Here is a 25,651-nt window from a genome sequence, read left to right as displayed (position 1 = left end):
GGCATGAACTCACTGGTTCAGGCAGTAAGTTGTCTGACAGAGCATTTGCTCCATGGCAAACCTGTGGCATGTTAACAGATGGGGACGTTGATACAGCAGAACTGTCTGTAGGACGGATACAGCAACAGCTTTTGGGACCTCACCTAATGCAGAGAGCTGGCATGGGTAAAGCGTTCTGCCATGGAATGAATAATCCTGATGGCTGGTTGTGAGGCTTTGGGGATTCACCCAGCCCAGTGAGGGGTTGTCACCACCTGCCCCGGAGCCCTGGGTGTGTCTGTGCTGGGAAGCTTTGGTTCAGAGCCCCGCCACCAGCAGCATGCTCACAGCACAGTGGGGTCCCCTGGGTTGCTCCTTGTAGGGTGACCCCAACAGCCCTTCTGGTCCCAAGTGCCCCCAAAACTGACTCCCCTGCAGTGGCCCATCCCTCTGACTGTACGCTGTCATGGACTCACAGGACTTGTGCTCTCTCTCGGCTCCGTACAGTCCCTGGGAGGAACCCCCTTCAGTGCGACAGCCCTTCTCAGAGGTCCACTCTCTCTTGGGGTTAAGCCGTAGGCTCCTCCACCTTCTGGAACCGCGCCTGTCTCTGCCCTGGGCCCCCTCAGGGAGTCCACTCACTCTGGAACTCTGGGGCCTCCAAACCCAGAGGAAATAATGCGACCCCGATCTCTAGACCGGAGTGACTCTCAGCCAGTGTAAAACAGGAGGGTTTATTGAGCGTCTGAACATAGCCTAGGAGACTCTCTCAGGGCCTCAGGCCTAGCAATACTCAGGACAGTATATCTAGATCTCTCCAGCCTCCAGCTGGGCTCTAGCTGCTCTCTGCTCCCAGCCCTGAGACCCCCTCCTTCCAGCTGGGCATCTGATATCACCATCCCCCAAGTCCTGCTTCTGTCCCAGGTAAACAGGATGCCTGGGCCTCCTCTCCTCTCATCCGACCTTTGTTTTCCCTCTGGCTGGAACCGTCTGGTCAGGTCACCAGGGTTCTCTCTCCGCAGCCCATTGTCTTCACACTAGCTGTGATTCCCAAGCGGGGTCTCCTGGTCACTAGTTGCTGGGGTATCCATTCTCCGGCCCATTTGCTGGCCCTCTATAACAACAAATTCCCACTCCCACCATCTCATTAAACCAGTAGCACACAGGGAAACGGAGTCCCATGCCCTCTTCATGCAAACCATTGAAAACAACAAGAAAACTCCCTGCTTCGTCACACACTCTCAGAGCTGATCCCAAGCTCGCTGCCTCCAAAGAGCCAGTGCACAGACCAGCTAGGTAGCTCAGCTGAGCATGTAACTCCAGCTTGGAGATGGCTTGTAATCAAACGAATATGTATGTTTAACAGAGACCCTAGATTGAAGTGATTTCTGGCTTCGAAAGGGTTATAAACAAAACAGAACAACACACTTTCTAGGGTCTAAAACTGAATTCAGTAAGATGTAGCTTTGCCTAACATTGTTTCTTCCTTACCCCAAGTTGTCAGCAGTCTCCAGTTTGATGGGATTTTCCAGCCAGGACCCAGCCCTCACAGAATCCATGTACAGGTTTCATTGTTCCCTTAGGAGATGAATGACTTGAACGTCCCTTTGCCCCTGCTCCTATTACCCCAATGTCTCTGTTTCAAGAGCCAGGATGGCGTCTTGGGGTGCAGACTCCAGCCCCTGTCATGATCATTAAGCAGTCATCTCCCCCACTTGCTCGCTTTGTTTACCTTCTATGTAAATGTACCTTTCATTGTTCTATGTGGTCAAGCTGGTCAGACAAGTAAATCCCTCTTCCTTTTGTCTAGGGCAAGCTGGGCTTTCTGAACGTATTCCCAGCATGCATCTCTAGCTGTTTGTACGCAGCCTGTCCATACATTGCACAGTGATTATCAGGACCAGCGTGTCACCAGTCAGTGTATGAGACTTCACACGACACCTTTTAAGTACAGATGATGACAATGTGCAGGGCAATGAGTGGGTCAGGCCTGATGTGTCAAGGGATGGTGTGCCCTTTGCCACTTTGCACTGAGGGGTCTGGGGGTGACGCTTGTGTTTAACATACATGGCTAGTGGCTCCAGGTGAGTAAGGTGATATGTAGCTTGAAGCAGGGCCTGTTAGAGGAGAATTCCTGTGGGCTCTTTTTTTAGAGACTCAAGGGGCAGTTTGAGAATCTACTAGGACTCCAGAACCTTGCTTTGTTGTAATGCAGCTGCTCTGATTTTCAGCAATATCCTCTCATTTTGTAAGCATGAATAACTGTGTTTTGCAGCTGCTAATGGCAGGTGTCCAGGTGGATAGCTGAGTGCTGCCTTTTATGTGTGCGGTTTGTTATGGGCATGGGTTACCTAGGGAGGTGGTGGAATCTCCATCATTCAAGGTTTATAAGATCCAGCTTGACAAACACATGTGGGATGATTTAGCTGGGGTTGGTCCTGCTTTGAGCAGGGGGTGGGACTAGATGACCTCCTGAGGTCTCTTCGAACCCTAATCTTCTATAATTCTATGAGTCTGTGACCTGTGAGCACAAATTAAGAGGCTGCATCTCCACTTTGTCCCATGAAAATCTGCAACACCATGTGCCGATATTGACAAGGAAGGTGCCAGCCTACAGGGTTGTCTTGAAAGGCCACAGGGGCCAAGAGCAAAAGGTGAATGGAAGCCTTCTGTGAGCAGAGCCGGTGGGCATCCCCTTGGAAAGGAAATATCCTGTGAGGAGGAGCAGAGAAGCTGTGGGAGCTATGGGGACTCGGCATTGCATTGGCTCAAATGCACAGAATGCTTAATGTGTTTTTCCCCAGCTCTTCCGTGAATATTTCCAACTCTGCTGCGAAAGGCAGGGGATTGTGGGAACAGCTCTCCCTTCCTCCCTCTGGAATTGAGAGAAGCCCTTCATTAAGCATCTGCATTGCTGCTCCTCATTACCACCAAGTACGTATGTGTTGGACAGCCCTATAGGGGATGGAGTGGGGCTGCTTGCTGCAGAGTCATGAGGGCATAAGTGCACAAAATTACAGCTGTGTTCTTTGATGTGAGGTCTTTGGGCAGAGAGGGTGTCTCCCTGCGTGCATCCAGCATGGTGATGCCAATGGGGACCCGTGGGTGCTGCCCCAATATACATGTTAAATGGCAGGTCAGCAGCATGTCCTGACACTGCCCCCAAGCAGGAAGAATGAGTGCATCTTGTGCAGGTTCCATGAGGCAGATTCACATCAGACCTGCTCTCTGCACTGGCTTCCCATAGGAAAAAGAATCCGATTCGAGGTTTCAGTCCTTATCTTCAAGTGGTCCATGCCCAGGATATCTGCTAACATTGTGGGATGAAGATGTCATGGTCAACAACCCTGCTCCTCAGGCACAGTGGAACTCTCTGCCACAAGGGGGAAGCTTGGCTGTGCAGGAGGCAGAACTTTCTTGGGCTTGGTCCTGGAACTCCCCCAGGAGCTAAGGGTCATCACAAATCTTCCCACCTTCTCCTCCAGTGCCAGCCATGTTTCTTGAACCTTGCCTTTGCCAACATAAACTCAGAGCAATGTATAACATCAAAATGGCCCGACTGAAACAAGGCCCTCCATGGTGCACCTGCCATAGGCCAAGGCTGAGAGAACGAACATGGGACTGATCATAGTCATGTTGCTCAATGCACTACTGGAAGGTGCTCAGGTACCCCTGTGTAGAATGTGAATGCTGTTTTGCATATGATGCTTAGGAAACACACGTTTGATCAGCCTAGGACCAGCAGGTAGAAGTGACCAGTCAGATCTCTGTCCTGGAGCCCATCTAGACCGGTCTGCTGAGGTGTCACGTCTTTGTCTAACCCTTGTATGTGCCCAGGATTTTCCTGAGAGTCTTTAGAGCAACAGTAGGTCGTCCTGCTAGCTAACTGCCTCCCATGGCTGGCTTCCTCTTTAATATGGCAGCACAGCCATGGTCCTGCTGAGATCATGCATGAATGCCACCGGTGCCATGCCAACTGCCTTGATCACATTCAGGTTCAGCCATAGGCGCCAACTTCCCCTCTGCCCCTGTCCACCCCTGCACCACCCTTGCCCCGCCCCAATTCCGCCCCCTTCCCCCAAGTCCCTGCCCCTGCCCCACCTCTTTTCTGCCTCCTCCCCCCGAGCATGCCACATCCCCACTCCTCCCCCTCCCTCCTGGAAAGTCCTGAGTGCCGCCAAACAGCTGGTAGGCGGTGGGCGGGAGGCGCTGAGAGGGGGAGGAGCAGGGACGCAGCGCGCTTGTGGGAGGAGGAGGAGATGGGGGCTGGGGGAGCTCGGCTGACGGTGGGTGCGGCGCACCTGCTAATTTTTCCCCATAGGTGCTGCAGCCCTGCAGCACCCATGGAGTCGGCGCCCATGGGTTCAGCCCTCAGCCTCCTGGCACGTTGGCAGCATGGCCTGTGGCTGGGGAGAGGTTAGGCAACCCTGACTCATCATGAGCTGATGATCTGCTGCAGAGCTGGAGGGGCAGGGAGACTCTTCCTACTCTTCCCTCCTTTCCTGTGTGCCCAGGGGGAGGCAGGCCCCGGCGCTGGTTGCTTGAACGTTCCCAAGGCTGATCTTTCTGGATGCCTGATTCCCATAAGCGCATCAGCTGCCTTTCTGTAGAGATACCTGCACCTCCCCGAGAGCTGCCCCTGTGTTTTTGCTATGGAATTCCCTCTTCGGGAGCACTAGTATTGCCCTTGTGTCGGAAGGCCTCGTTATGTAGCATGGGCTGCCACAGGGCCAATGCCCATAGAGTAGATGGTCCCATAAGAACACACAGACAGCTGGGAAAGGCTAGTCCATGCCAGCAGCCAGGGTAGAATTGTTCCCTGTGGGCCATTCTCCAGGTCTTTGCGCTACCCAGTTCTAGATGACTCAAGCAATGGAGTTTCCACCTCTCCTCGTAGGAGATCATTTCACAGCTTGTTTTTCCTTTGCTCCATCTCATGCCCTCACTCTCTGCAGTGCCCCCTCGGGCCAGCCCATGAACTCCTCTGCTGTCGCGGGGCCTGATTCAGAGCTGGAGGAAGTTGGCAGGAAGAATCCCATTGAGATGAGTGGGTTCCCGGTGTAGAAATGCCTCTCATGGGCAGTTCTTAGGCCCTCCCACTCACAGCTATAGTCAGTGACTTTACAGTGATGGTTGTTCCTTCACCTTGCCTCCTCCCTCACTCCCCTTTCTTGGCTGCTTAGCTCTTTGGGATTGCCTGGTGGCGTGACCAAGGCCAGTATTCTCAGAGCAGCCTCACCGGTGTCCCATGCTGACAGACTGTCGCCTCACTGCTCCTGGGTGGCGATGCCCCTGCACTGGGTTTTGATGTTACCCTGAGCACATTGCAAACCTGCCTCTGCCCACAGTCACTGCCAATCTCATGGGCTGTGGCTGCTGCCCCGCTCTGTGCATCAGCCTGTCCCCTCACTGTGGGTTGAACTGCACTGGCCCAGACTGGCCTCTTTTATTTCCTACTTGTGTTTCTAATCCCTCTAAATCCCTCCGCACTATTTCAGCCCTACCCCCAGTCAAGTGGTACTGTCCGCAGGTGTCATTGATGGGCTGTCGGGTCACTCTAATGGTAGCACTTCCCCTGTCTCAGTGCCGTGCGCAGAGCACCATCCTCCTCTGGTTCCCAGTCCATGGGCCCGGTCTCTTCTCCACCCCTCTCTGACGTCACATTCTAGGAAGCACTTGCCAGGTGATGCAGCAAATGCTCAGTTCCTTCTTGCCGCCCGTGAAGGTGCGTTGGAACTGTGCTGCTCCAGCTTTGCTGTAGCTCGTCCCCAGAACTTTTCGTTCGTTCAGTGCTACTACCTGTCGTTAGTTCGCTGTTAGTTAGTTCATTTAGTTAGAGTACCCAGGCCGGGGCATGCCCTGTGCCCCGGCTTTTAAGGCGGGCGACACTTGTAGGCGATCTGTGCCAAGGAGTGATCCACACGCAGACTGTTTACGCTGTTTGCTGAGATATTTGCAAGTTGTTTAAACCTCGGACTAAGAGAGAAAGAGACATTGGGCTCCGGGCCATTCTCATGGAGTTGGCGCTGACCCCGGCTCCGGCGCGCCGCTCCGAGTCGGCACAACGGCATCGGTGTGCGGCGACCTCCCGGTGCCTTTGACTAGTCAGCACCGCTCCTCATCTACGGGGCAGAAGAAGGTTAAGAAAGTGCCTTCTTCGCAGCAGCACCAAGGTAAACCAGGGGCAGAGACTAGACCCAGGTCAGGCAGTCCTTGATCCCCTCTGGCCTCTAGGCCTCTGATTCATCTAGTCCAGCCCCCTGCTCAAAGCAGGACCAATCCCCAACTAAATCATCCCAGCCAGGGCTTTGTCAAGCCTTAAAAATATCTAAGGAAGGAGATTCCACCAGCTGCCTAGGTGACGCATTCCAGCGCTTCCCCACTCCCTGGAAAGTCGCCGCCTCCTGCATGCTCGGCTGCTGGGCCAGATGCTTACACCCGGACTGAGTGGAGTTGGGGGAGGCCGTGGCTGGATGGAGAGTTTGGCTTCTTCCATCCCAACAACATTTCAGGTGAAGATCATGGAAATGAGCTGCTGGGGAAAGTTTCCCCTGGTCCCATCCGGCCTGCATCCCCAGGCTCAGGAAGGATGGTTTCCTAGCGTGGGTTTGCTGATGCTTTAGCCGGTTCCGTTGGAAATGTCCCAGCCAGTGTGGTGTCCAGGAAGTCTCTGCTGCCATGGGGGATTTCCATCCCGTTCAGCCTCAGCTGTCCCTTTCTTCGTTTTCTCCCTGTAGTTCAGACCCCGGTTAGCAGTATCAGCAGTCCCGGGCGGGAGGGCGTGTTTTAGCAGGAGGTTCTGCCTGTGATGGGGTTTTCTTTCCGTTTGTTTTGCAGAGCAAAGAAGGAGAGATCAAAAAAGCTGGTTCAGATGGTAAGTGACATCGGATGCATCCTACCTCTTGCCAGTCTTCATCAGGGCCACTGGGCCTCAGGCCAAGGCTATAGGAGCCCAGAGAAGGCGTCAGGGCCCGGACAGTCTCTGGCAGGGGTTGGTGCAGAGAAATGCTAAGCACTCTGCAAAGACATTAAAACATATGCAAGCAGCATTTCTCTCACTGGGGAAGAGCTGCCATTATTTGCCTTGCCTGGCATTGCAAGCCCTTTTTCCTGCAAGGTCTTGGCCAGTTGAATATCCTAGGGCAGAGTTGGGCAAACTAGGGCCTGCGGACCACATCCGGCCCGCAGGACCCTCCTGCCCAGCCCCTGAGCTCCTGGCCCGGGAGGCTAGCCCCCGACCCCTCCCCTGCTGTTCCCCCTCCCCCACCGCCCGCGCGGTGCTGTGGGCAGCCGGGCAGTGCAGTTGCAGAGCCGCGGCCTGACTCGGTGCTCTGGGCGGTGTGACTATAGCACCTCCGGGCATGGGGGTTGGACAGGGGGCCCGGGGTTTGGAGCGGTGGTCGAGGGCGTGGATAGAGGGCGGGGCAGTCAGAGGGCGGGGAACAGGGGGGTGGATGGGGCAGGGGTTCTGGGGGGGCAGTCAGGAAGGAGAAGGGGGGTTGGATAGGGCAGCAGGGGCCCCCGGTGCCCAGGGGGCCCCCGCCTTGGGTAGCCCTCCTCTACGACAACCTGCTGCTTCAAACAGCAGTGGCGGCCTGTGCTAGCTTTCTGGGGAGTGCACAGTGGAGTAGCAGAGATGAATCGGGGGAGATCCCTTCTCTAAGCGCTACTCCTGCCAGCTACGCTGCGCTCTCTAGTCCCAGCACAGAAGCAGGCTAGGTCCATAGGTGAGTCCTCTGCCAGTACTGTGGGGGTTTAGCTCTGGAGGCGATTCCTGTAGAGGTCTAGGCTCAGGCTCACTCTCCCTGTCCCGTGGCCATCAGCCTCGCTGCAGTCCGCCTGCGTAGTGCTGGGCAGATCAGATCTCCAGCTGGAGACAGGCCGGAATTCCCCCTTCTCTACAATAGGCCTGGGGCATTCCTGGGGGAAGGGGCTTCCACTTCCTGACCTCTCCAGTACTGGCCAGAGCCAGCGTGGCAGACTCTGGTCCCCGGGCAACACAAATTTAGGTTCAAAACTTTTTTTTAAATTTTTTTTGGACAATTAATTTTTTTGGAAATGATCGCAAACGCTTTTGTGTTGGTCAAAAATGCATTTTCCACTTCGAGCCAGGGCTGGAAAAATGACCAGCTCTCTGGCGAATTGTGTCCTAGGCCTCAGAATTTACAAACAGCCGGAAAGAACGTGAGATCCTGAAGGGCCACTGCCAGCTAAGGGCCAGAGCCTGCTCCCTCTGAAGCCAGGGGCAGAACTCCTCTTGACCGGCCCAGCAACAGGAGCGGGCCCTGAGCAGTCATTTCACGCCCCCCCCCCCCCCCGAGCCTCAGTTCACAAACTTCAAAGTGGAGCTAATGATATTGAGCTCCTGTGTAAATGTGCTTTGAGAGCAAACGCTGAGAAGTGCCTGGCGTAGAGTGACCGGAAGTCCTGATTTGATAGGGACAGTCCCGATTTGTGGGTGTTTTTCTTATATGGGCTCTTATTACCCCCCCCACCCCCGTCCTGACTTTTCACACTTGATGTCTGGTCACCCTAGCTTAAAAGTGCCAGAGACGAGCCCGTGCCCGTAACTTTGTGCTCAGCCAGGGTAAGCCCTAGGGGCCAGCTGGGGACAAGCCAGTACGCCGGCCCCTAGGGCATCCCACGGGAAGAAGCGCACACCGGCTATCTCAACGTTCCCAAGCTGAGCAGCTGCTAGCTCCCCTGCTGCAGGAGGAGGCAAGAGTGCACATAAGACTATGGAGGTGAATTTCACAAGAAGCCCGTCCCCCAGAGGCGGGAGGGTTCACATGCCACACTCCAGCAGCGCCAGCCAGGCGGGGGGAAATCCCTGGCTCTGCACCAAGGCCTGATGTCATGAGTCTGAAGTACCAGCCGGGAGAGCGTGCAGCCAGGTGCGACCAGTAGTGTCACATGGGACTAGCTCGAGTGCTGTCGTTGCACCAGTTGAATGGCCCGTGTGGACACACTTGCACCAGCATAAGGCTTGGGTTTGGCGTGGCTTTTCCAAGTGCCATAAACTAAACCAACAAAAAGGCCCCTTACACCAGACTGTGTCCCCGCGGGGGTGCAGGGTGGTTATACCGCGTAACTGAAGTGGTTTCAAGTCACTGTGTAGCATATGCCCATGCAAGGGCCCAGTGCAGGCCTCAGCCGAACTATGAGGCGCTTGCAGGGGGCCAGTTCCACGCTCCCCATGGCGGCTCCGGTGCCTGATCACATCAGACCCCTGAGCGCACACAGCTCCAACCAAAGCCAGTGAGCACCGGGCTGCTCAGGGCTTCTGAAAACCAGGCCCCAAGTTTCCCCCCACCCCAGTATCTAAGGTCAATGTTTCCCTGCGGCTAGGTAAACCCGTTTCTCAGTTATCCCCCTGCGCTCAGGCTCCCGGGCTCAGGAGGGGCACTGCCTCCTGGCTTGATTTTCCAGGGGGTCCGGCACCTGAGCGCTCCTATAGGCAGCATGGCTGTGGTGCTGCATTATTGGGGCCAGCCCCCGGCCCTTGCTAAGGAGCAGGGTAGGGTTGGAAGGGAAGGGTTTGCAATCCATGGAGTGGGGGTTCTCAAACTGGGGGTCAGGACTCCTCGGGGTCACAAGGCTATTACGGGGATGGGGGGTGTCACAAGCTGTCAGCCTTCACCCCAAACCCTGCTTTGCCTCCAGCATTTATAATGGTGTTAAATATAGTAAAAAGTGTTTCTAATTGGAGGGGGTCACCCTCAGAGGCGTGCTGTGTAAAAGGGGTTGCCAGTAAAAATGTTTGAGTACCACTGCCATAGAGAGTGTAAAGTGCAGTTCTGCTTTCAGCAATGCCTGTCTTTGAAAACCCCCAGAGCTCTTCCTTACAGCCCAGATCTGCTCCCCCCGGTCCCAGTCCCAGCTGCTGTGTCTAAGGGCTTGTCTGCATGGGAAGTTTGTGAGCAGCAAGCAAGGGTGTGTCCATGGGAGATTGGGCGGGCGGGGGGTCAGCTCACGCTAGTGGGGCGTAGCTCGTGGCTGTCTAGGGACATCAGAGCTTGCTGCCTCAAGTGCTCAGATTACGTGTGTCCGCCCAGCCAAGGGAGGCCATTTCCTTTCATGCAGCAAGAACGGAATTGTTTGTTACCCTGCAGTTACCCCTTTGCACATCCACTGAAGACCAAGGGTGGGGGGTGTAGAGAGAGTGAGTGCGTGCGCACGGAGTGGGGGGGCACTGCAGGATCTTTGTTACTGGGAACAATGTGTGAGAGGCAAGAGCCTGGCGTGGCTCACATCTGGGGTTGCCAACTCTGACAAACTAGCACAGGAGATTCTTTTTCCCCCAACATAACAGAATATCATTTTCTTAAACTATCCTATTAAAATCTCCCAGATTGCTTTCAATTGTCACCGGGAGATCGATGCCGATTCCAGGAGACTCCACGCCAAACCCTACTCACACCCCAGGGGAGCCTGCAGGGCTGGCAGCAAAGGGACCCTCACATCTTACCTATAAACAGGCTGCGGGGCTCCTGGTGGCCATTAAGCACAGAGCCCATTTCTGGAGGCCCTGTCAGAGCAGGGCAGTCAGTTGCTTTCAGCCCAGCGGCTTCACAGCTCCTTCCTTGGGCTCAACCCTACAATTGTGTGGTTGGGGGCGAGGGGAAGGTCCCCTGAGTGTTCAGTGCTGCTCCCTGAATGCAGATGTTTGTGTTTCCAGGAGACATCATGGACAGCTCGGCAGGCTCCCCTCCCCTTGCCTTGAAATCTCGCGCACACTCCATGTCCACAGGTAGGTCTCTCCTTGCAGGCACCTTAGAATCATAGAATATCAGGGTTGGAAGGGACCTCAGGAGGTCATCTAGTCCAACCCCCTGCTCAAAGCAGGACCAACCCCAACTAAATCATCCCAGCCAGGGCTTCCGGAGCTGGATGGGGGTGGCCATGGGGACCTCAAGGGGAGAGCTGTGTGGGCCGAGCAGGGGCAGCATGCTCAGTGCCAGCCATCTCAGTGGTAGCACCAGATGGGGGGATGTGGGGGAGCCTGCCCTGCCCTGCCAGGCGCAGACAGGTCCTTGGGCACAACGTGACCTGTTCTGCCGGGACAGGCTGGAAGCTGAGCCTTGCTCCTGTCCTGCACAGCTACCTGGGACTGTACCCACAGCTCCCACGGGCTGGGGGATGAGAGGCTAAAGCCACCCTTTGGAAAATAGGGCCCTCCCATTGCCCCTCCCCAGCCATGCACCGTGGGGCTGTGCGTGGACTGCAGCCCAGCCCTACAGGACATGCCCAGCCACATTAGTTGGGGGCGCTCGGCTGATTGCCCCCAGGCCAGAGTACTTAGCTTGTGGCACAGGGGTTGGTGTCCGTCCCGTGGGGACGCCTTCTCCGCCTCCCAGACCAGCTTGGCTGTAGTGATGGTGCATGAAACCCAGGAAGGCCAGTTCACTCCTCACTAGCACTAGAGGCCACAATACTGAAATCTCTCCTCCCAGTAAAGAGACGTTAAAGAACAGGTCCTATGTAGAATGGGCTTGTGAGATGTCGGGGGGGAGGTGTGGGCAGGACTTGGCCCAGGCTATGCCCCTTGGCGCGTGTCCCTTCTCTCGGCAAGCACAGCCTGCTGGGCCCTGTGGGTGGAGCGTGTGCTGCCGTCGTGCTGGGCACAGCAGGGTAACGACTTCAAGTGGTGACTGGGTGCTAGAAGGGGGCTGGGTTTTCCAATGGCTCGAGACACCTGGGTCTCCCTCCAGCCTCTCGGGAAGAATCATGCACTGGTTCCGTCAGGCTGGGATGACATGCTCCAAGGCTCCTCCTGGAGGAGTGTATTCCTCCCGATGGGTTGTGAGGAGTAGTGCTTTGAAGATGTGAGGCTGGTGTTACTGGGATGACGGCCTGTACTACAGTCAGGGCTGGAACTGGGCCAGGGCATGAAAAGCAGGGCCTGCCTCCCTCTGCTGATCCACTGAGCCAGGAGTGGGGCCAACTTACGTCTCTCCCTTGCTTTCCCATTCAGACCCATCTGCGCGAAGTGGCCCTGCCGACGCAGCGGGCCGAGCGGCAGCCGAGCCCAGCCGCGGGCCCAACGACGTGCGGCTCTCCTGGAAGGCCCTGGGGAAGCAGCTGAATGCCGAGCTCAAGGGCAAGTGTTCTGAACTCCATTCTTCCCCCAGGCGCTCCTTTGTCGTTCAAGAGCAGAGCAGCCCCACGGAGCAGCAGGTCCGAGAGAGCTGGAGCAGCAGCTTGCCCAGGACTGGGAGGAGCACGCCTGCCCCTGCACCAAGGAGAACGAGCAACGCGGGCGCTAGCAGGGACACCGTAGATGCAGTCGCTGCCGGTATGGGATGTGGGAGCGTCTTGGGGCTCAGTGAAGGATGTAATTCTGCATCTGTTGTGGGCCCGAGTTAAGAAGTTCAGGGAGTGGGAAGTTTCAGAGTAGCAGCCGTGTTAGTCTGTATTCGCAAAAAGAAAAGGAGGACTTGTGGCACCTTAGAGACTAACCAATTTATTTGAGCATGAGCTTTCGTGAGCCACAGCTCACTTCGTCGGATGCATACCATGGAAACTGCAGCAGACTTTATATACACACAGAGATCATAAAACAATACCTCCTCCCACCCCACTGTCCTGCTGGTAATAGCTTATCTAAAGTGATCATCAAGTTGGGCCATTTCCAGCACAAATCCAGGTTTTCTCACATAAATTGCTTAGTCTCTAAGGTGCCACAAGTCCTCCTTTTCTTTTTAGGGAGTGGGAGCTGGCTGGGGTGCCAGAGCAGGCAGCCCCATCCTGGGATTTTCCTGGGTCCTGCCCGCGCTGCAGGTCGCGGGCTGCACTGAAGCAGAGCCCGAGGCAGAGTGGGACCGAGCAAGCCCTTGGACAGCTGTGGGGGCGAATAAAAAGTGCATGGTTCTCGTGTCTGAGATCTCGCTCTTGGGCTTCCAGACCCTGGAAAAGGGTTTTCCAGAGTTCCTGCCCCTGAGCAGCACAGAGCTGAGGGCTCCCCCGGGGGGGCCCTGTCGCAGGTCCGGTTCAGGATAGCCCCACAACCTCTGGCTTCGCTCCCGCTCGCTCAGTAAACACACAAACTGAGATGTTGACACACGGACACCCAGCTGTGTCCAGCAGCCAGCGGGGAGAGGCTGACACAGGGTTGGGGCGCGCCGTGTGGCTGACTAGTGTTGGGGGGCACAGTGAGACTGACAGAGGGGAAGCCCACACTCAAAGGAGCGTGAGTGCTGGGTGCGTTTGGTGAGGAGGGAGGTGCCTGGGCTGGGAGGGGGAGAGTTCCTGTCAACCCGGCATTCCAGACGCTCCCTGGCTGACGTGCCACTGGGCCCCACGGTGGGACTGTGGCCCGTCCTGCTCTGCTTTCAGTCAGTGCTTCTAGTGGGCAGGTAACCATCACTGCTTTTGTTCCAGCTGGGCAAGCAAATGACTTTCCAGCAATAACGGCCCCTGTAAATTCTTCCCTCGGCGTGACCGTGGAAGTTTCACCACCACCAAATTGGATCCAGATTCCTCCTGGTCACAGTTCTCTTCTCCCATCGGCCTGCCAAGAGGCAGAATAGCCTGGGGCTAGGACATGGGATTGAGTACTCCTCTTTCCCTGTACCCCCCTCCCCTGGGCTGTGTCTGGTTCTCTCGCTTGTGCCAGGCCTCGGGTTGGCCAAGGACAGAGCCCCGTGACTAAAAGGGGACAAGGTTTTGCCCTGCTCCTGCTCCCCCCACCCCACCCGCCATTCGAACAGTGCCATGCAGTGCCTACAGGATGCTTATTCTCTTCCCTGGCTGTACTCTGGGGCCTGTAGCAGTAACTCCCCTAGTGCAGAGATAGCTTATGGCCCTGGAGAGCCATCGCCTCAGGCAATGGTAGTGAGGCTGACAGACGCAATCGCCCATCAACCTCGCATGCAGAGTGTTCTCACCCTGAGCCAGGTAGCTCTCCAGCCAGTGCAACTTGCCTCAGCCTTGGCATCGAAACAGGGGAGTTCAGTGCTGCTCTGGGCTTGGTGGGGCATTGGGTCCAGGGCCCGGGTGCTCAGTTAATAAGGAGAATGATGGGTTTGGTGACTGCTGGCCCATCAGCTGCAGCGTGGGAGCAGAGAGTCCAGTTCCCTCAGTGTCCCTAGTGATACCCCAGCCAGTCCCATTGACCGTCAGTGGCGCTATAGACTCTAGTTCCCTCGGCTGGGACTGGGTGAGCCCTGCAGAGACCGTGGACGGACGTGAAAAGCAGCAACCCCTGCTTGTAGGCCCTGCCCACGCACAGTGCTGGCACTGGTTCCAGTGATGTTGGATATAGGGCAGGGGCGGGCAAACTTCTTGGCCCGAGGGCCACATCGGGGTTGTGAAACGGTATGGAGGGCCGGGTAGGGAAGGCTGTGCCTCCCCAAACAGCCTGGCCCCTGCCCCCTAACCGCCTTCTCCCACTTACTGCCTCCCTCAGAACCCCTGACCCATCCAACCCCCCCTGATCCCCCTCTCCCGGGACCCCCACACCCCTATCCGCGCCCCTGGGATCCCGACCCATCCAACCCCCCCGCTCCCTGTCCCCTTACTACCCCGACACCTATCCACACCCCTGCCCCCTGACAGGACCCCACCCCCAATCCAACCCCCCCGTCTCCTGACCGCCCCCCTGAACCTCTGCCCCATCCAACTACCCCCCCTGACTGCCCCCCTCTCCCTTACCATGCCACTCAGAGCGGCAGGACAGGCTTATTGGAAAGCCTGGGAGGTGGGTGGGCACAAGCCGCATGGCTGGCACAGCGGCGGAGAAGGAGAGACAGCGGGGGAGGGGCCGGGGGCTAGCCTCCCGGGCCAGGAGCTCAGGGGCTGGGCAGGATGGTCCCACGGGCCGTAGTTCGCCCACCTCTGATATAGGGCAAGCCCCTGTGTGGCCACTTCTACTCCTGTTAAGTGAAGTTAGGTAAATTAACCGGAAACCTGATTCACCTGGTGCCAGTGGGGTGTGCGGAGCAGCTGCTAGGTCCTGCAGGCAGCAGGGCTGGGCTCCGTCCCTGGCTGCGTGCAGAGTAGCCGAGAGCCACGTGTTGCCAGCAGGGGCATTCCAAACCCTTTCGCAGTGGGTGCCTGGGGTCTGGCTGGTGGCAGGGCGGCTCGGGCTGTGTCCTGGTTGTTTCTCCCTTTGCATTGGTCCCAGAAAGGCCTCAGCAGCAGCCCTGCAAGCTGGATTCAGTTCTGCTTTGCAGGCATTGGAGTGGGCGGGTTCCCTAGTTGCTCCCACCCCTGCGCAGGGGCGGCTTGTTCATGCAGCCGGAGTGGGCTCAGAAGGGGTTAATGTTTGTGGCACAGCAAAAGGAAAGCCAGGATGCCAGGTTAGCGTGACCCAGGCGGTGAATCCCCCTGAGGGTGGACTGGCAGCAGCAGAGTGACCGAGCAGGCTCCGCTCGAGGCAGCCGCTTCTCTGAGACAGTCTCCTCTTCTTTTCAGACAATCGCCTGAAACCCAAGCCTCGGCTGAAAAACGTGGCCACCAGGCGCGCCGTTTCGGTTCACGAAGAACAGCTCAGGGAGCAGGGCTGCGTGGCTTCTCTGGAGAGTGAGTGTGGGGAGCGCCCTGGGGCCCGAGCTCCTCCTGGTGTGGGAGCTCCCTACATGGGGGCAGGACAAGAAGCAGTGGGGTTAAATTGCAGCAAGGGCCGTTTAGGTTGGACATTCTGTCAGGGCGGGTCAGCACTGGAACAAATTGCCTAGGGAGGTTGTGGCATCTCCTTCATTGGAGATTTTTAGGAGCAGGTTAGACAAACCGCTGTCAGGGATGGTCTAGGGAGTACTTAGTCCTGCCGGGAGGGCAGGGGCCTGGACTAGAGACCTCTCGAGGTCCCTTCCGGTCCTACGAGTCTATGGTTCTGACCTGGTGTAATTCCTGCGCACCTAAATGAAATGCTCCTGAACTGGCAGAGGCATGCTGGGCCTGAAACAACAGGGGCTGATTTTCCCACAGGGTAGCAGTGCCCAAGGGTACCTAACTGTGCGAATGCAAAGTGGGTAGCTGGGTGCCCCATGACCCAGCAGCGCACGCATTTACCCCGCTCCCCCGGCTACAGTGACGGTCACTAGCGCAGCAGAGCTGCTCCCCAAGCGTCTGTGGCTTTGTGCCCTGAGCCAGCATCTGCCAGCGCAAACAGCTCTGAAACCTGTGCGGTTTTTGTTGTTGTTGTTGGGTTTTTTTTAAAAAGGCAGGTCACTCAGCGGAGCTCAGAAACGCGCCAGATAAGGTGCCCAGCCTAGGGGACGTTTTGCTCGCGCCCAGCAGCGACACTCACTTGGTTTGTAACTAGTATCAGAGGGGCAGCCGTGTTAGTCTGGATCTGTAAAAGCCACAGAGACTCCTAGGGCACCTAATAGACTAACAGACGTACTGGAGCATAAGCTTTCAGGGGTGAACACCCACTTTGTCGGATAAAGTCTATAAGGTGCCCCAGGCCTCTTTGTTGGTTTGTAACTGCGCTCTGAAACCTTGTGTGTGTAACCCATGGGCCTAATAGGGCGATATCTCTTTACGAGACCCATTGTGGGAGGCAGGAGTGAGCTGTGTCTGGGTCATTGTTGCTAGGCAGATTGAGCATGCCACATCCAGAAGCTTCTGGAATTGGGGGTGGTAGTTTTGGGTCTGGTCCCATAGGGTTCCTGTTGTGGGGTCAGACTCCCTGCGAGCGAGCGATTTGTAACCTTTGGTGGGCTAGAGTTCACTTCATTACCCTCCTCCAGTGCCAACAAAAACCCCCACTCCCCCAGAAAGTAGCTGGAGCCCCAGAGGTCAGTCTAGAAGGATTTTCAGCAAGGACTGCACAGGGTCAACCTCCCCACATTCAAGTCCCAAAAGGAACTAAAGAGGAATTTAATTAAGTAACTTTATAAAATCTTATGATAAACAAATCTATTTTTTATGACATGACATGGCTATGTTATAACCCACAGACATTACCTTCACAGTTATACATAAATAAAAACAACAAATTAAAATCTGAACAGTTTAGTCCCCACAGAAATACAGCGAGAAGAACCTGAGAGTTCCCAAAAGCTTAGGTTTTGTTCACCTAAGCCTCAGAGTCTTTGATAACCAAATCTAGACAGTTTGCTGAGTCTAAAACATCTTCCCTCCCCTTGCTTGTAGGAATCTTCAGTTGGAATCCAGGCAGACTCGTCCCCCGCAGAAAGCACTGCGAGCCAGTCAGCTGACTGTTTAAATCTAGACACGTAACTGAGTGGTTGGTTAAGGAAAACCCTGTTACAAGAAAATACAAAGCTGAGAATAGTAAAATAGAAATGACTCTTTCCCCCATCACATTTAAAGAAAAGCTGGTGCCTCAGACTAGTTGAGACAAGTTAACAGGAACAGTTTGACTAAAATCAAAACAACATTCCACACGGACAATTAAAACAGAAGTGATTTTTCCCTCCCAGTTTCCCTGGCTATAATGTGCCTTGCCCAGGCTTCCCTGTTAGAGGGGTCACAAGACCACGAACCGGCTACAACACGCTTCAGCGTTTGGGCCACCAGCCTGCTTCCTGCTCAGCTTCTCCCAACTCACCCGGGGCCCGTGGCCTTCTACAAAGCCGCCGTCCTGACCGCTCGCCCGCAGGGAGCCTGAGCCTGAGCCTGCACCAGGGACCCTGGGGGAGCAGACCCAAAACTACCACCCCCCATTCCAGAAGCTTCTGGATGTGGCATGCTTAATCTGCCTAGCAACAGTGACCCAGACACAGCTCACGCCTGCCTCCCCCAATGGGTCTCGTAAAGAGAGATCGCCCTATTAGGCCCATGGGTTACATGCCCGTGCACCCCTTCAAGCCTGCCAGACCCCACCTGCGAGCTCCAAGAAGAAAGGGGCCAGAGCCCACTTCAAATCTGCTTCAGTGCTGTTGACATTGGTGCTGCAACAGCAGGAATAGAGGTGGCCTAGGCTCCTGCACGGGCCCCGGGCCCCGCCAGTGGGCCCCCCCAGCTGGTAACATCCCACTGCTGTATTTCCTCCAGGTGTAAAAATCCCCCTGCGCCTACAGCGCTCGCCAGTCCTGAAACGGAAACCTCAACCCAACTCCCTGGCGGATGTGGCAGGGAGCAGCACACCCAGCCCCCCGGCAGCACTGAAGGGTAAGGATTGGCTAGCCCTACAGCATGGGCATGGCACCTGCACCAACTCAGAGCCCTTTCCCCTTCCGCATTGCCCTGGCACCTCCTGCAGGCCCGGTCCACTCCTCTTCCCTACACCTGCATGCTGCCCCCCCGCCTGATCCTGCTCTCCCCCCGACTAATGTGAGGTGGGAGTGGCCACCCTGAGGCCAGTGCAGTTACACTGGTGTAAAGGGGAGAATCTGGCCCTGTGGGGACAGGTGCACAGAGGCTAAAGCAGCCAGACAGGCCTCTCCCCTCCTGCTGAGCTGCAGCTCCCGGCTCCCTTTGTTGCTCTACAGTTAGTAATGCTGTTGTGACCCTCGCTCATGCTGTGTTTGTGGCCCCTTCCCCAGATTCTCTGCCACAGGACGAGCACAGGGCCACAGCCGAACTGCAGGGGGAGTGGCCGCAAGCCGTGGAACAACTGGTTGAAAATGCACAGAACAGCCATACACCAAAGAGCAGTGGCTCCAGACCTGCCAGCAGCCCCCCAGGGACAATGAGTTAGTGGGGGCTGCCACCCGCTGTCATTTCCAATAAACCACTGCGACCGAGTGCAAGCTGAAGGGTTATAATTTGCAATAGCAGCTTAAGCACCTGTGCAGTGCAGGGCACCATGGCCCAGGCAGCGGGGAGATGGGGGAGGAGGCCCCCAGCCTGCTCCCCATCCCTTCGTGCTCCCAGGTGTAGATCATCAGTGCTGCCTATGGAAATGGGGACAGACCAGAGCCTGGCCCCACTGGGGGGGCTGCTAACAATTCCTGAATGATCTACAAGAGAACCCCCTTTCCAGCTCCCACTACCCTCTGCTAGTCTCATACTGCGCACAGCTGGCTTTACACAAGCTCCAGCTGCCTAAAACAGAGATGCCAAAAGCCAGTAGCTGAGTTTGCCACCAGCCTAAGCTTTTCCTGGAGCATCTGGCTCTGTAGATGCATGCACAGCTATGGGCCAGTGACTTGTGTGTGTGTGCCATACATGGGAACTTGCCTTGTATTATACAGCCCCAGAACAACAGGGCTGTGCAATGCTGTGTTAGGTGGTTTTCCGGCAGCGTGTGATACTCACATCCAAACCTACTCAATACAGAGCAATCTGTCTCTTCTGGGGCCCAGAACGGGTTGTTCCCCTCCAACCATTAGTCTGGGTGCATGCTGTCAGTTTGATTTAACCTGTATACACAATCCTGCCATTCTTACTCAAGCAGATCCTCCACTTCCAGAAACAGGGGTTTGGGCTGAAGGCACAGCCCATGTGCTCTGTACATGCTGGTTCTGCGTTCTGCTCTGCTCCACCATGGCAGGCTGGAAATTCTGGGGCACTGCTCAGTCAGTCAAAAAAACAAACCTGGAGGGTTTGATTAAAATGTGAACATGACTAATCCCTCATGTGTAGCTCCCTGTGTGTTTCTCCTGCTGGTGCATTTATTTCAGGTGCCCCATCATTTCAGCATACTGCAGAATTAGACACAGAAACTGAGCAACTGCTCTGAAGCAGCAGCAGGTTTGATAAGCACAGGAACTCGGGGTCTGCAAAGATGAGCTGCTGGGAATAGTTAAATTGAAGCTGCTGCGAGGAATGGAGCTCTTCAGACCTGTCCTGCTCTTGGTTCCAGCTGGCTGCAGGCTTGACACGTCACTCACATCTGGGTCTTGGCTAAGGTTTTTGTCACCAGCACAAGGGCTAGAATTTATTTAATTTAGAGTCTGGATCAAAATTCGGCAGCCAAAAATACAAGTAATTCTGTCCCCAGGCTCACAGCCTCAGGCAGTGGTCCCCAAATGTTTTACATCAGCCCCCTCCCCCCCATCTGTGTTGTCCCCAGAGCCATGGTCAGAGCTGGGGGTGGGGCTGGCAATCAGGGCTGCTGCCAGGAGCTAAGACCAGAGCTCCCTCTCTGCATCCCCCCCACCCCCCTCCCTGTTTAGGAACCACTATCTTAAGGCAACAAAACTTCCTTAGCCCTGCTATTTCACATACACAGCTGTTCCCACTCCTGACAGACAGTACCTGCCTGTAGCTCAACTCGGCCCACAGCCTCCACCAGCACAAAGCAGAGCAGAGGATGCTGTATTTGTGTTGTGAACAGAGGTCCCTTTGATTCCCCCTCCAGCTGCGCAGCATGGCCCTTGCTGCACCTGATGTGTGTGAGGGGGATGAGGATATTCTATCAGAGCCATGTATTTAAAAACAGACAACTTTTTATTTTTCATTTCCAAAGCATAAACCATGTGAAATATTTTGTAACAAACGGAGCAGGAACCTAATCAAACAAAGCATTAAAAGACCACACTACTGCATTGACTCCAGAGCTGCAACTGGTAGAGGGGTGCACTGCTGCGGATAAGGAACGCTACCAGTGCTTTCCTAACCTCTGCTACAACATGGGAACTCCTCTGGCTGGAGCCTAGGGCTGGGGCATTAGCCCAGTTAAGGGATGCTGGAGGTTGTAAGGAGATGTAGCAAGCCCCTTGCTCATAGGTGCTCTGCGTGTGCTTTTGAGATGCCTGCTCCTATCCCCGCTCATTGCATTCCTTGACAAATAACAGACTGGGCAGGTGTGCGGGTCAGGCAGAGCACTGAAGGGCATTGCTTTCCAGCTGGGGTTTAACATGCTGAAGAGGTGATTGTAGGGAGAAGGGAGAGCAGAATATCCCACAGCAAGGTATCCTGTCTACCTGACTTTCCCTACACCAGCCCTTCTCGTGGAGCACAGGAAGAAAACCAGTTGCCCCTCCCAGCCATAGCTAAGCCTGAAATTCAGCAGTGTCACACCATGCCAGCAAAGGGTCACGCATGCTGCTTCCCTGCAGCAGCCACAGCCCTTCAGCTGCCCCCACTGTGGCAGGGGACTCCCAGCATACGGCACAGTAGCTATTCCAAGAGTCTGGGCTGGAGTTGTGGGGATTGGAGTGCCTTTTGGGTAACTTGAGTGCCAACGGACCTTCCTTTTGGCCCCAGAGAGCCTACTCTGTAGGGATATCGAGTCATGCTCTTCCCTTTGGGTAAGCTGTGAACAAGAACAGGAGAACCTCTGAATAGCACGTTGGAACTCCACCAGGGCCTCAGGGCTGCTCAGCTTTGGTGATCACCCAGCAGGCCCACCGCAGCATCGCCTTCGAGATCCTGTCAACCAAAACATGAGCACGAGTGAATGGGACGGCTGCTGTGCAGCTGCCGTGCTTACCTACCGCAGGGCTCGGCTGCCATCCAGAACAATACTGTACTCTGCCGAGGGAGCCCCTGAGCGAGACCCCAGAGCAGCTGTGCCCAAGCTGTGCTCCACACAGCAGTGACTGGTAATCCCCAAAGAGGCTGGTCACATGGCGCCACGGCTTCTCTTCAGCTGCTTTGACAAGGGTCCAAGCACTCACTGCCAAGGACTGTAAGAGCAGCTCAAACCAGGAGTCAGCCTGGCTGCCTTTACTGGAGCTGGCCAAGAGCTGGGACTGCCAGCTGCCCATGAGGGGAGAAAGGAAGAAGGTACTGACAGTATGTCCAGGGTGGAAGGGAACCAGTGGGCAGGGGAACACTGCAGATGGGAGGAATTAAGCTGTGTAATGAAGAGACAAATCAAGTGCGATTAGTGTTCTCAGAGAGGGAACATGGGTTAGCGCTCCAGTTCTACGCCCCACAGGCGAGAACTGCCATACTTACCACCCACATGTTGATAACCGCAACTGGGAGGGGAGAGGGCCATGAGTCAATCTCTGTATTACAGTGTGAACCACACTGGCTTGGTTTGAGAGCCCACCGCCTAGTGAAGCAGTGGGGACCCAGCTCACAGCAGTGTCAGTCACTGCATGGCCAGAGACCCACAGGTTGGGTTCGTAGGGGCTATGCAAGTGCAGCTCCCTGACAGCAGCATGGCACTGCAGCCCAAGCTGTTGTCAGAGGGAGCTGGTGGATGGGAGTGAAATCTAAGGGGGACCGGCGCAGCTCTCGCCTCAGCTGTACCGGCAATAGGGTCTCTGGAGCCGTGCCAGATGCTTTGGACAGGATGCAGAGCAGCTTATGAGGTGCAAAGGGAATTTGAGAAGCCCACTTAGCTGGGATGTGCCCTGTCTGGGAGACCCACGCACCGCACTCACCTGGTGGAGTTCACTCGGGCACAGAGATCTGGTGTTGGTGCCTTGTAGGTGTATTGAAACGGGGTTGTTTTCACATACTTGTGGAGGGAAGGAAGACAATTTGGTTCAATCTATGTTAAACATCACAGCTCAAAAATATCTCCAGCCCATGCAGAGCTCCGGGCATAGCTTTCTTCCCCACCAGCTCTCCTGGCTCAGGAGCTGGTTTCATGCACGTTTACCCAGTGGAACCAAGACACTAGATGTCCCCAGGGAAAGACAAGAGTTCTGGGCAAGCCAGCATGCAGGAGCAGGGGATTCTCTTGGAAATCTGAGTTACCCTGAGTGCTTGGCGCAGCCCTGGAGTGAAAGCCTCCCGAAACAGACACCAACCTTAAGGAGAGGTCCCCTGAAACAATGACTGATCCCCTCCAAGGAGGGGGCCTTGTGCTGTAAGATTGAGCCTACTTCAGCATGTGCAGCATGACAGGGCCTCTTTCACACGTTACTGAGTTAATTACTTAGAGAGCTGGAGGATTTCCTTGGTTGTTTAGGACCCCGTCTCCATCTGGGAGCCCAGGAGGGGACCCCGTCTCCATCTGGGAGCCCAGGAGGGGACTTGTAGCAAGTGCTGGAGTGTGTTCTCTGTACTCTCACCCCTGCGCTCTGACTAGCTCCTCCAAATCCCACTGCATGTGGCTTCTGCCTCCCCCTTCCCCAACCACATGGTCACAACAGGCTTTTCCCACCTTCCCACCATGGACATGGCTGTCTACTGTCTGGCACAGGAGCAATGGCTACTATTGGGAATGCCTGGCAGAGGGCAGTTCCCTGGCAGACGTGGGCTGACACAGACCCCTTGCTCCTGGAGCAGGACTCTTGCAGGGGAAGAAAGCTCAGACCCAGCAAGGGAGAGGCAGACAGCCTCAGAGGGAGCCCTTCCCTTTTCTTCTCAGCTGGAAGGCTGGTGGCTACAAGGCAGGGCCTTGGGGCTGGGAGACAGGAGACTGTGGGACACTAAGACAAAACTAAGAAGTGACAATGAGCCTCTCAATCTTTACCTGTTGCTGGCCTGGCCTGGATGTAGCCATGCTCCCGACTGCAGCTGTCTCATTCCCCCTTCCTGGCAGCCTCTCCGGGTCCCCAGGCAGTGCAGGCTCCTGAGCTGGCCCGGCCTGCTCCTGCCTGCTCTTCTTGGCTCTCTGAGCACTCACCAACTCCATACCTGGGTTCTGGCCCACTATCTTCCTGTCCATGCAGCGCATGTCCCCCATGGGCACATCCGCATGGGGAGGTTTCCTCTGTGCTCTCTGATGGGTTTTGCCTGGGCTGGGCAAAACCTGGTCATGGACCTTATTGTCATCCACCAGCAGCTTTCTCTTAGTCACCCTGTGCTGCCTGCTCCTGCACAGATCTTTTCCCCCAGCTCCACTCCCTAGCTCAGCGTCCCCTTGAGAGCTTGTCAGACCACTGTTCCCCACATCTGGGAGGGAAGCCAGGCCACCACGATCAGCCTGCCCTCCATTTGCAGGGGGTGCTGCTCTGCTGTTGATGCTGCCCAAAATAGGAAGAGCAGGAGAGAAAGGGCACAGATTGGTTTGGAAAGCCCCAGATGGCTGGCCGCAGGGAATGTCATGGCTGGCATCACGGTTTTTGTCCACATGTGGTGCCCTCTGGAATGTGGCAGCAGCTGTTCCTTGACTGGCAACCTCTGGGGCACGTGTACTGCTGTAGGACAGCAGTGATGGGGATACAGTCTTCACTGGTTCACCCTGGGATAAGGTAGAAGGGGACTTCTGGCTGGAAGGCTCCAAGAAATCTGGGGTGTTGCTGTCAGGCTGCGTGATAGCCGCCTCCTCTGCAGAGCTTGCCAGCTGGGCCTCTTGTGTGCTTGGCAGGCTGGGCTGGATAAGGGACTTCTCTGACAAAAGAGAACAAAACACAACTTTCTCTGTGGACGAGGGCAGGAGACAGCAGCATGGGCAGAGCCTGTCCCACCTCTCTGGGGCTGGGAAGGCAGCTGGAGAAGGACAATTCCAAAGGGGAACTATCCACAGGGGCCAGTGATGGCAAAGTTGGCAGGAGAAGGTTAGGCCTGAATAAAGACTGGGAGTGGATGGGTTATTACAAAAACTAAATTTCCCCCTACTGTTACTCGCACCTTCTTGTCAGCTGTTTGAAATTGGCCACCCTCATTACCACTACAAAAGTGATTTTTCCTCCCTTGGTATTCTACTGTTAATTGAATTGTCTTGTTAGACTGACCCCCGACTTGGTAAGGCAACTCCCATCTTTTCATGTAGTATGTATATATACCGGCTACTGTCTTTTCCACTCCATGCATCTGATGAAGTGGGTTCTAACCCATGAAAGCTTATGCCCACATAAACGTGTTAGTCTCCAAGGTGCCACAAGGACTCCTCGTTGGTTCTGCTACAGCAACTCTTGGCTACCGGAGGTGTCCTTCAAGTGTCTTATCCAGGTTCTATTGGGCATTTTCTCCTCCGTGCTGATTGGCTGTTTGCACCAACACCCTCCCTCACAGAGTCTCTCCCTGCTGTACAGGCTGCCCCGCCCCGACTCATTCCACATCCCCTCTCCCTTCTGGTGTTTTTCCGTTTAGCTGATCCTGTCCCAGCTTCTGTCACTGATCCCGCTGCTCACTACGCCCGCTATCCTCCGCCCCCAGCCTGTGTCTGTCTTGTTGAGTTAGTCTATTACTCTGTGTCTGTACAGCACCTAGCACAATGGGGTGTTGATCTCCGTGGTTCCTAGGCACTACCATGATACAGGTACCACCAATATTGTGCAAGGGCATCAGCCATTTATGGGGGGAGATAAAGTCTATCACCCTTGGTGCATGCAGATGGGTGGACTGGCAAACGCTATCTCACACACACACACAGGCACCTGAATACATCAAAGAGATTCAGGCTGCACCTTCCTGAAAACCATCCTCATCCCCTGCACGTGCACACATCATGGGCCACATTTTAAGAACTGCGTATGCAGAAGTGAGTGTGCAATTTCAAGTGTGATGGTGGTAACAAGGCTTATAAATTGCGTGCGCGTGAGCACACAATTCTTCCTGTCTGACCCTGTATCTCCAGAAGGTGTAAGATACCAGGTGTACAGACACAGAGAGAGAAGGAAAGACGCTCTCCACTTGCAACAGGAGATGCTGTAGGGAAATGTGTGCACTCACCTTCCAAAGAGGATGACAGAGTCACGGACACTGACTGAAGCTTGTCCCAGGGATTATCCAGGGATACGTCCAAACTTCGGGACATCGCACTAGGGTCTGCCAAAAGCGAGAATGAAATTAGACTACAGCCCTACAGATTGGAGAACTGCAGGCCAGGCGAAAGGCCTCAGCAAGGAACAGTGGCCACTGGCTCAGGTTCCTCTACTCACCATTGGGGCATGACACTACGCTACGGTCATCCGGGTCCCTGTCAAGGCAGCTACTCCCAGGAACAGTGTGAGGAGCTCCTGCAGGA

General features: G+C 55.5%; 2 protein-coding genes across 8 annotated transcripts in view; one reads left to right on the top strand and one right to left on the bottom strand.

The window, feature by feature from the left end:
- Positions 1-19,946, top strand: part of CARMIL2 (capping protein regulator and myosin 1 linker 2) — a 138,545-nt gene extending 118,599 nt beyond the window's left edge. Inside the window, exons 36-41 of one of the 2 annotated variants that reach the window (XM_084644406.1) lie at positions 6,817-6,853; positions 10,658-10,729; positions 11,954-12,274; positions 15,394-15,501; positions 17,944-18,060; positions 18,435-19,946. In XM_084644406.1, the coding sequence (XP_084500532.1) occupies positions 6,817-6,853; positions 10,658-10,729; positions 11,954-12,274; positions 15,394-15,501; positions 17,944-18,060; positions 18,435-18,589 (810 nt within the window). In that variant the 3' untranslated portion in view covers positions 18,590-19,946. The remainder of the gene's footprint in view (positions 1-6,816; positions 6,854-10,657; positions 10,730-11,953; positions 12,275-15,393; positions 15,502-17,943; positions 18,061-18,434) is intronic. The other variant, XM_084644407.1, reaches the window with a different exon arrangement.
- Positions 19,947-20,264: 318 nt separating this feature from the next.
- The window catches only part of ACD (ACD shelterin complex subunit and telomerase recruitment factor), a 38,787-nt gene continuing 33,400 nt past the window's right edge, over positions 20,265-25,651 (bottom strand). For all 6 annotated transcript variants that reach the window (XM_084644410.1, XM_084644408.1, XM_084644409.1 and 3 more), the window contains 5 exons: positions 25,566-25,643; positions 25,357-25,452; positions 23,213-24,072; positions 22,173-22,249; positions 20,265-21,207 (listed from right to left, as the gene is read on the bottom strand). In XM_084644410.1, the coding sequence (XP_084500536.1) occupies positions 21,147-21,207; positions 22,173-22,249; positions 23,213-24,072; positions 25,357-25,452; positions 25,566-25,643 (1,172 nt within the window). In that variant the 3' untranslated portion in view covers positions 20,265-21,146. The remainder of the gene's footprint in view (positions 21,208-22,172; positions 22,250-23,212; positions 24,073-25,356; positions 25,453-25,565; positions 25,644-25,651) is intronic.

The sequence above is a fragment of the Lepidochelys olivacea genome (assembly GCF_965140295.1).
Source record: "Lepidochelys olivacea isolate rLepOli2 genome assembly, chromosome: 12".
Lineage (NCBI taxonomy): Eukaryota > Metazoa > Chordata > Testudines > Cheloniidae > Lepidochelys > Lepidochelys olivacea.
This window is presented reverse-complemented; position numbering and strand designations above follow the sequence as displayed.